Source organism: Trichechus manatus, unplaced genomic scaffold, assembly GCF_000243295.1.
Source record: "Trichechus manatus latirostris isolate Lorelei unplaced genomic scaffold, TriManLat1.0 scaffold00344, whole genome shotgun sequence".
Lineage (NCBI taxonomy): Eukaryota > Metazoa > Chordata > Mammalia > Sirenia > Trichechidae > Trichechus > Trichechus manatus.
In genome coordinates this window covers 530,697-541,110 of record NW_004444280.1, presented here as the reverse complement: position 1 = coordinate 541,110, position 10,414 = coordinate 530,697, and the positions used below count along the sequence as shown (strand labels likewise).

The window sequence follows — 10,414 nt, the reverse complement described above, 5'->3', positions numbered from 1 at the left end:
GTTAAAGTCCAATGAGACGCCACATAAACACCAACTATGTGGTGAACACAATGAGGTGCTGAGATGAACATGGTCTTTTAAACTAAGACACCAGAAACCGTAAATAAACAATAGCTGACAATACCAAAACAAAAAATCTGTAATATCAGCAGCGACATAAACAAAACTGAAAGGCAAATGAAATACTGGAGAAAATCTGTGCACCATCCTTCCTGACTGACAGATCACCTTCCCATCCTGTGGTCATTTGTCAGCACACACTTTCTAGCAACCGCAATGCTGTACCTAAGAGCTGGCCACCAGAATTATGAAGCGACAGGTCTTGAATTTTATCAATACGCGGGTAACTGCTTATCTGTTTGAATTTAAGCAGTTACAAATCTATGTAAAAGGGTAACTAAGGAAGCAAATATGTGAAATATTCTCTTAATTCAGCAAAATGTTTTAACTCCGTTTTTTGAGCCTTTATAAAAATTTATATTTTTCTTTCCACACTGTATATTTAGAAACTTCGTGCCTTTTTTCCATAATTTCAATATCTGTTTCTCTACCAAACCAAACCAAGAAACCTAGAAAAGTAAAAATACAACATACAGTATGAGGAAACCATTAGAATTTGGAAGCTGGAAGAAAACAATACCTGAGACATTTCAGCCAGGTATGCACGGCGCTCATTGTTGGTCTTGTGGTAAGCCTGGAGGATGGATACAAAAGCAAAGAACTCAAATGAGGTAAAATTAGCAATACTAGCAAGATAATTGCTCAGTTAAGGTTTATGACTCTATCTTGTTTTATTTAAAAATCGAGTAAATAGTTTCAATAAGCATTTTGTGACGATAAGCATATGTATGGTAGTAGGTTTGCTGACAGCATACTAAAAAAACTGGCAATTTTAGAGGAATGGTTCAGTATGAAAACAAACCTTTGATTCTTGTTCTAATCTAAGTGCGTAGTCTTTCACTTGATTTTCAAGGCTCCTTTTTTCTTTTTCTAGCTGTTTAAGTAATGTATTTAAGGATTCCTGAAAGTATAAAAAGTAAATTTTTACATGTACCCATGTTCTAACAACCCTAAGAGACGATCAATTTCTTCACTAGTGAAATGCTGTGTATCCCTAGCAACCTGTGATCCCATAATTCTGTAATATGGACTTCCACCCAAAACACTGCAGTCCATTTTCCATGCAACAGCCAGAAAGATCCTTTCAGGAGCAAATGAGATCATTGCATTCCTTTGCTCAAAACTTTTCAGTGGTTTCCCATCTCATTCAGTGAAGGCAGAAGTTCTCACAGTCCTGGCGTGGCTCATCACCTGGCTTTCTCACCTCCCTCTTGCTCACCCTGCTGTAGCCACACTCGCGTCTCTGCTGCTCCCTCCGTCTGGAAGTCTTCACCCATACACTGGTGTGCCTCAGCCCCTCACTTCGTTCAGGCTTCTGTTCAAATGTTTTCTCATTGGTTTCCTTCTTGGACTCCCCTTATAGAAAATACCTTCTCCCAGTACCCCACACACCCTTTTAATTTTTCTCTGTAACACTTATCACCCTCTGACATACCATAAATCTACTTTATTTTCTGTTTTCTATCACTTAAACGCAAGCTCCAAGAGGGCAAAGACTTGGTCTCTTTGTTCCTTGCTATATATCCAGTACCTAGAAGAGTCACTGAATAGCCACTGAGCACATACTGATATTCAGTAATATTTACTGAATGAATGAGTCTTTGTGAAGCTAGACTTTGGGGAGCTATGAGATCTCATCCTTAACCAAAAACGAGATGAGTGAAATAATCTTCTACGTCCAGCTCAACCAACTTGAGTCACGTGATGCTGTTTGAAACCTGCCCCTCTGACTGTCCCATCACCTAATGAGTGATGAATACCTCCATCTCCTTCCACATGTGGAAACTGATATTGATCTTAAATCATGGTATATTGATTTAACGCTGGATCTGTTCTCCCACTAGTTCTGGTCCAGACAGCCCTGGATTCCTAAAGTATGCCCTAGGGTTAGCGCTAGGACTAAGGCTAGGGATAAAGTTAGGTTTACATTTAGTGTTCCAGAAACAGTCTAAATGAATGACACTTCTACCAGCCTTGAACTGCACCTAGAAACTCAAGTCTCACTTCAAACATGCTCTAAATTGTGGCTTGAACCTTTAATCAGGACCACCTGAAGGTTTCATGCTCCAAGTACAAGAACAGGTGTCTGGAGGTTGGGAGTTGGAATATGCTGGTGAGCCCAATACAAAGCCCTTAAAGAACTACTCTTACATAGGAAGTAGGTTCTGGGCTCTGGGCTCTGCATAAAAGGACCACCTCACCATATGTCCAGTTAGTGGGCTTGGCTTCCTGAACCACCTACCTCTCAAATTTTGTATGCCCGTCATCACTTCCTTTCTTTTTACTCACCTGGTTACTAACCTTGCTACTTATTCAGTCTGTGTAATCTTTACCTCCTGCCTTTAATTCATCATGTCTCTATGTGTGGTAATGGAAAACATGTTGTCCTTGGTTTCTGTGAAGTAACCCTGGGAGTAATTGAAGTGTCTTTATCTGAAACCTCCAGACCACGCCTGAGGATCTGTGCTAGAGTGGGGGCTGGCCAGACCAGAAAAGACTGACCCAGTAGACCAATGTCAACTAACCTCTGGAAGCATGACTTAGCCTATAGTGAATATGCAGTAAGGACACAATAGTGACTGGCTGATAAAAGCCCTGGACAAGGAGGCACATGGAGCTTCCTGGCTGGTGAAGGGAGGGTGACATGCCCTCTTTGGGATATGGAAGCTCTGTGTTGGGAACTCTCCCAGACCTCACCCATGAGTCTCTTCCTCCTGGCAATCCTGGTATGTATCTTTTTGCTATAATAAATCTGTAAGCATAAGTATAGAACTTACTGTGAGTTCTGAGTTATTCCAGCAAACTTATCGAACCCAAAGGAGCACGGGGAGCTAGCAGGTGAAAGTGAGGGAGTGCAGGGGAGGCCTCCAAGCTTGCAGGCTGGCATTCTGAAGGAAAACCCTGAATCCGTGGCCAGCAGGTTAGAAGTCTGGGGTGTCGCATGGACTCCCCAAACTTGTGGCTGGCATCTGCCTATTTGGCAGTCGGGAGAATGGTGTCCTTTTCACTTGTGAGATCTGCCCTAGTTCTGGATGCCTAGGGTCAGAGAAGAAGGTAGGGCAGCTGGTGTCACAGATAGTGGAGAAGAGGGAAAAATGGGTATTTGATTACACCTCCAATTTGGGGATCCAGTTGATGCTGCTTATCCACAACCCTCACAGTTCACAGCCTAGGCTTTCATCTAACTACATCATTATCTCTGGCTCGATATTGCCATTGTGTAACGTAACACCCCTTATAGCTCTGCTCAGCTGCGGAGCCCTTGTCTGTACATTACCCAATATCTTAGTTTTGAAGATGAAACCTGGAGAGCGTGCTTACTGCCCCTATCCCCATGTGAGGGAGTAATATTCTGCCATTATACCTGTAATTGGAGTGGAATTTCAAAACAGCTTTCCATAAGAAATGGTCTCAATCACAGGAAGCATGAACAAACAGGGAAAACCATGTCTGTAATCCCACTGTTTTAAATATATAAGGAAGATCGAAGAAGAATTGATGCCTTTGAATGGTGGTGTTGGCGAAGAATACTGAATATACCACAGACTGTCAAAAGAATGAACAAATCTGTCTTGGAAGAAGTACAGCCAGAATGCTCCTTAGAAGCAAGGATGGTGAGACTACATCCCACATACTTTGGACATGTTATCAGGAGGGATCAGTCCCTGGAGAAGGACATCATGCTTGGTAAAGTAGAGTCACCGAAAAAGAGGAAGACCCTCAACAAGATGGATTGACGTGGTGGCTGCAACAACGGGCTCAAGCATAACAAGGATTATAAGGATGGTGCAGGACTGAGCAGTGTTTTGTTTTGCTGTACATGGGGTTGCTGTGAGTTGGAACCGACTCGACAGCACCTAACAACAACAACAACATTGTTTTAAATACAATATAAAAAGAAAGCATAAATAACAGGCAGGTTAATCTCCTAAAATATCTTATAATAAATTCATGAATATTTTATAAAAATAATAATTCAAATCAGCATTGAAAGCAATAAAAAGTAAATTTAAATAGTGGAAAAATAAATTACTAAAACAAAAGACAAACTGAAGAAATAAAAAAACTAAAAATAATTAACAAAGTTGAAATTGAAGGAGAGAAGATGACAGATGTGGAAGACAGGATATGAAAATCCAACCTCTGAATGGTAGTGCCTGGAGGAGAAGACAAATCAATACTATCAATAATCAATGTTTAATTAGAGAATACTTCCTAAGTATAGAATTATAATGAAGTTGACAATTGACAGAGCGCTCTGTGTCCCAAATTAAGAAAATATAACAAAACCTAAACATAGCTCAACTGAATGAATGCCTACATTTCTAAGAAGAACAAAGCATTCTCCAAGGTCACAATAAGAAAAAATAAATTTAAAGGAATTGAACCCAAGATAAGTTTGTTCCTGTGAACTGAAAAAATGTTAGGTGTCAGTGAAGTGGTAACTTTAGAATCATGGAAGAACGGTAACCTAAAAATAGCCAAGCTCCTGATGGGCTGGCGGTCGGAAAATCGTTTTCCTATCTGAAAACTTCCTGAGAACATACTTCCCAAGTATTTCTTTCTGCAAAGATCACTGCAGAGCGTCTTCCAGGTCCACTCTTCTACGAGGGAAAAGAGAGCGAGAGAAAGGACACTCTTGAATAGGAAGACTACCATGGAAAAATAATAATAACTCCTGGAAAAATAACTAAAAACACAATTTAGAGACAAGTAGGAGGTACCACAATGGGTTATGTGTTCCAGATAGAAGAAAAGGGAATGAGAACAGTGAAAAGACGGGGCAGAACGACGCAGACAGAAGAAAAGGACAAAACATGAAGGCGGGAAGAGGGAGGAAGAAAGACATGAGGAGATACTGATCGGACAACAGTTAGAAGAGGGGAGATGGATGAGAGAGGTAGTCCAAAAAGGAACCAAATACCTATCTCTAAAAGAAAACACAGGCGCAGACAGGGTGTTTATGCCATAGCAGAATTCCATGACAGCTTTTTAGCTGCCTACTGACCACGAGATTCAGAGACAAGATCAGATGGAGTTTGCATTGCGTGGGCCACTAGACAGATTCAGGCTCATCCCACTTTTTCTCTCTCTGTAACATACTGTCGCCTAGGCAACTATTCATAATTCAATTTTTTAAGTTCATCAAAGTCACATTCATATTTTTACATGAAAAAATCAATGAATGACAGATCATAAGCTTCAGAAACACCAGATGAGAAAAAGGTATCTAGGCCCGTATGAAAATTTCATTGCAAAATTATTAAAACTTGTCAGAATTATCAGCTTTAGGGACCAACTCTTTATCAAGCAACTACGAATTTCAAAGCTAGTGCTGGGGAAAGGGGAGAATAAGACATAATTAAATTAGCAATTCCAATAAAGTACAAGGATTTTAGCAGGGGAAGAGAGAAAAGAATACTATATCCTCAATAATCTTCTGGAGGCACAGTTCTCCTTTCTTGAAAGGTCAGAGTCGTTCTACCATTTCTACAATAATTTGGTGACAGACATTTTGGGTTAGTTAACTCAATGCCTACAACCCAAGTCACTTCTCTCTTGCCTTCCTCCAAAACAGAGGCTGGAAAAGCTAAACAGCTGCCTTCCTGGCGGTCAGTGGTGGCCATGATACAAAGGTATGAACAGTTAATGGGTTTTTTCCTACTCATTTCTGCCTTGAGTGAAGAGATACTGCCTGGAACTATGGCAGCCATCTTTCTATACTATACGGGAGATGCTGAAACCATCACAGGGACGCTTCATTGTCCACCCACTGCCCCGCGGTCATCTGCTTTCAGACTTGTTGATACATGGAGGGAAAATACCTTATTTTTTTTAAACCATTGTTAGTTAGGGTTTTTGTTACTTGTACCAAAAGACATTCCTAACTGACATAAGCAATGTTAATGTGATTATTTCCCAATAGCTTCCAAATCATTAAATGACCATCTAAAGGAAAAGAACTTTAATATTTACTTTTACGTCAGGCCATATCTTAAAATGTAAACTCCTACGTTTGTGCGTACGTGCGTGTGTATATGCAAGTAATGTAACGACTACATCGGAAGACTGAAAATGTATTAGCCAACACAGGAATGTGTCATTTTTACATTAGTTAGTTGTAATACCTTAAAGAGGAGACAGTTAAAATCACACCCTACACATCACAATTTAAGTTCTTTAGAATAAAGGCAGTCCTGATAATGAAGAAGGCGCCCTGGTGGCACGGTGGATAACCGCTCAGCTGCCAACATAAAGGCTGGCGGTACAGACCACCAGCCGCTCCGCAGGAGGACGCGGCAGTCTGCGTCCATGAAGATTACCCAAAACCAAACCTGCTGCCAACGGCAAGGTGATCCAACTCACAGTGACCCACCGGACGGAGCAGAACTGCCCCAAACGGTCTCCAAGGCTGTAATCTCTACAGAAGCGGACTGCCACAGCTTTCTCCTGCGGCACAGCTAGTGGGTTCGAACCAATGACCTTTCCGTACGCAGCCACGCTCGTAACCGTTGCGCCACCAGGGCTCTACGTACACGATGTCGCTGTTGGGTGCTGTTGACTCCGACTCGTAGTGACTCTGTGTGACAGAGCAGAACTGCCCCATAGGATTTTCTAGGCTGGGATCTCTACAGGAGCAGATCACCAGGTCTTTTTTCTCCCTCGAAGCCTCTGGTAGGTTTGAACTGTGACCTTTTGGTTAGTAGTCAAGCACTTAACCACTGGGCCACCAGGGCTCCTTAATGTACATAGAAACCCACTGACGTCAAGTCGATTCTGACTCATAGCAACCCTACAGGACAAAGGAGAACCGCCCATAGGGTTTCCAAGGTTGTAAATCTTTATGGAAGCAGGTCGACCTTCCCGTTAGCAACAGAGCACTTAACCACTGCGCCACCAGGGCACCTTTCCATAAAGACTGCAGCCTTAAAAACCCTATGGGGCAATTCTACTCTGTCCTATAGGGTTGCTGTCAGTTGGAATTGACTCAACGACAATGGGGACAATGAATTACTACTAATGTCTTCAAACACTTCCTATATCATTTTAGAAAGCTATTATTATTCATAAATATAAGGCTACTTATAAATTTTTACACCATAAATACACAAGCTCTAAAACCTGAGAGACTATGATGTGTACCGATGCACAGGAACGGGTACCTGGAGAAGCAGAATTATAGGCTACAAAAACAAATCCCGTTCCTCCCAGCACATGGCAGACACACAGTGGAGTACAGGAGCCGGCTGGTACCAGCTCACGAGGGCACATCGTGCATGTCTCATCCCAACTCCATGTTGAGGGATGTCATGATGGTGGCTTGATTTCAGCCACACTGGGAATACCTACACCATGAATACTGGCAAATGATCCAAATCCAGGGTCTATTTTCCCAGAGAGACCATGTTACACATTCGCCATCACTCAGCTGCATGTGGGTTTGCTTCACTCTTCAGAATCTGGGGCTGACATACAACACTTGCTCCCCCCATCCTGGATATGGCCCCAGAATTCATCTCAACATAGCACTATCAGCAGCAACAGTCAATCAAGAATCCAGGCTAAATTCTGAACATAGAGACAGGCAGTGGGATCTTTATTCCCTTCAAATGAGCCTTTGTTCTTTCTACATTTAGATGTTAAACCTAATTTTAAAATATTCTGGGAAATAATGACAGGGAAAAGTTTTTCTTGTGACGTCAAGATGGCCACAAATACTTTTAACACTCCTCCTAGAATTTAGAGAAGACCTAGAGTGTCTAAGACAGCCTTTGCAGCCAGCAATATATTCTAAAAGTAGGAAGTGGTAGCGGCACTTGGCTAGTAAAAAGGCCTGCAGCAGCTTCACAAAGGGTGCAATGTACAGAGGGGTCTATCTAAAAAAGACTTGAGTGTCACTTTTGACTACTTATAATCTGATCTGCAAGAAGGCCATAAAGTTTTAAAAATAATCCAGTTTATCCTGAAAGGGACAAAGAGAGGACAAAATGAAAAGAGGCTTCTGGAACTTCACACCCCCACCTCCCAAGCAGGAAGCTGGCTGAGTCAACTTTCAGCTGTCAACATGGACACGGAAGAATGATACAAAGCAAAGAATCAGGAAACCAATCTTGACATTGCAACACGTTTTAAAGGATATAAAATATAAGGAAATGTTCTGTTTCATCAGAAAATGAATACTAGCTTGTGTTTAGGCCAACCGATATTATAATGATGCTTTAAATGGGGGGGAGGGGGCACAAGAACCAATGGTTTTTACTGTAAAGGTTTGAAATCTTGATATATTTTTATACCAGACATTCTCTTTTCCTAACACGCTCTTTCTTTCTTTCTTTCTTTTTTAATTTTGCAAGGTTTTTTCTTTTTTCTGGTAAAAATATATACAACGGAACATACACCCATTCAACAATTTCTACATATACAGTTCAATGGCATTAGTTACACTGTTCACGATCTATCACCATTATTTCTATCTCTACCCATATTGTTACATTACCACTGACTTAGATTTATTATCCCCTGAGCTTCTCATCTGTGCTTTAGGGTTACTATTGTCAATTTTATCTCGTACAGATAATTCTTTAATAGAGTACAGTGCTCAAGGTGAATACTCTTTACTAATTTAGCTAAACTGCTGTTTAGTTTAAAGATGACTTTAGGGGAAAGTCTCAGTTCAAGGTTTAAAGATTTATTTTTAAGGGTAAGAGATTCAGGAGTTCCTCAAATCTCAATGGGTCCGGTAAGTCTGGATTCTGTAAGAATTTGAAATTGTGTTCTACATTTTATCCCTTTTTGGTTAAGATTCATCTGCTGAGTACTTGCTCAAAACATTCAGTAATGGTAGCCAGGTACCATCCAGTTCTGGTCTCATGGCAAAGGAGTCTGTGGTTCATGGACGCAGTTAGACTTATTCTTCAAATCCTGGGTCGTCTTCTTCCTCTGGTGCTCCAGGTGAATAAAGACCAATTGTTGTGTCTTGGATGGCTGCTTACAAGCTTTGAAGATCCCAGGCACTACTCATCAAACTAGGGGGTGGAACAGAAACTTAAGAAACAATATTAGCCCAATTGACTGGACAGTCCCGCAAAGCCATGACCTTAAAACTTCAAACCAAGAGAGCTAACCCCAAGAGGTGTTTGACTGTACCTAAGCAGTATCAGTAATAGCAGACTCTTTTCTTTTTTCTTTTTGCTTGCTGTTGTTTTTATAAAATTACATATAACACAACATTGGCCATTTTGCCCTTTTTCTGGTATACAATGTAATGATATCAGTTGTTTTTATAAAATTACATATAACACAGCATTGGCCATTTTGCCCTTTTTCTGGTATACAACGTAGTGATATCAGTTACACCAATCAGACCGTGTGACCACTACCCTTAAATGATGACCATTGTAAAAATGATGTGGGGGCAGTGTCTGACCTCCTCCAACACCACCGGGGGAAGGAGAATCAAGATCAACAGACCAAGACTGATTCCGATGAGGCAGGGGTCAGACACGCCTCCTTTCTCTGCCATCTTTATCAGTCTGACACCAACCGTCCCTCCCACCGCACTATCTACTTTTCTGCTGTTGTTGTTGTTTGGTGCCGTCAAGTTGGTTCCAGCTCATGGCGACCCTATGTACAACAGAATGAAACACTGCCTGGTCCTGTGCCACTCTCACAATCGTTGTTATGCTTGAGTCCATTATTACAGCCACTGTGTCCATCCATCTCATTGAGGGTCTTCCTCTTTTTCACTGATGTCCTTCTCCAGGGACTGGTCCCTCCTGATAACACGTCCAAAGTATGTGAGACAAAGTCTCGCCATCCTCACTTCTAATGAGCATTCTGGCTGTACTTCTAAGACAGGTTTGTTCATTCTTCTGGCAGTCCATGGGATAGTCAACATTCTTCACCAACATCATAATTCAAAGGCATTGATTCTTCTTTGGTCTTCCTTATCCATTGTCCAGCTTTCACATGCATATGAGTCGATTTAAAACACCATGGCTTGGGTCAGGCATGTCACAGTCCTTAAAGTGACATTTTTGCTTTTTAACACTTTAAAGAGGTCTTTTGCAGATTTGCCCAATGTAATGCATCGTTTGATTTCTGGACTACTGCTTCCATGGGCATTGATTGTGAATCCAGGTAAAATGAAATCCTTGACAACTTCAGTCTTTTCTCCATTTATCATGATGTTGCTTATTGGTCCAGTTGTAAGGATTTTTGTTTTCTTCATGTTGAGATGTAATCCATACTAAAGGCTGTGGTCTTTGATCTTTATCAGTAAGTGCTTCAAGTT

The 10,414-nt window shown here is 41.3% G+C and overlaps 1 protein-coding gene across 1 annotated transcript in view; it reads right to left on the bottom strand.

Moving 5' to 3' along the window:
* The window catches only part of CCDC169 (coiled-coil domain containing 169), a 67,308-nt gene that overhangs the window by 24,829 nt on the left and 32,065 nt on the right, over positions 1–10,414 (bottom strand). Inside the window, exons 4-5 of the mRNA XM_012559871.2 lie at positions 923–1,021; positions 641–694 (exon numbers count right to left, since the gene is read on the bottom strand). Coding sequence (XP_012415325.1) covers positions 641–694; positions 923–1,021 — 153 coding nt within the window. The remainder of the gene's footprint in view (positions 1–640; positions 695–922; positions 1,022–10,414) is intronic.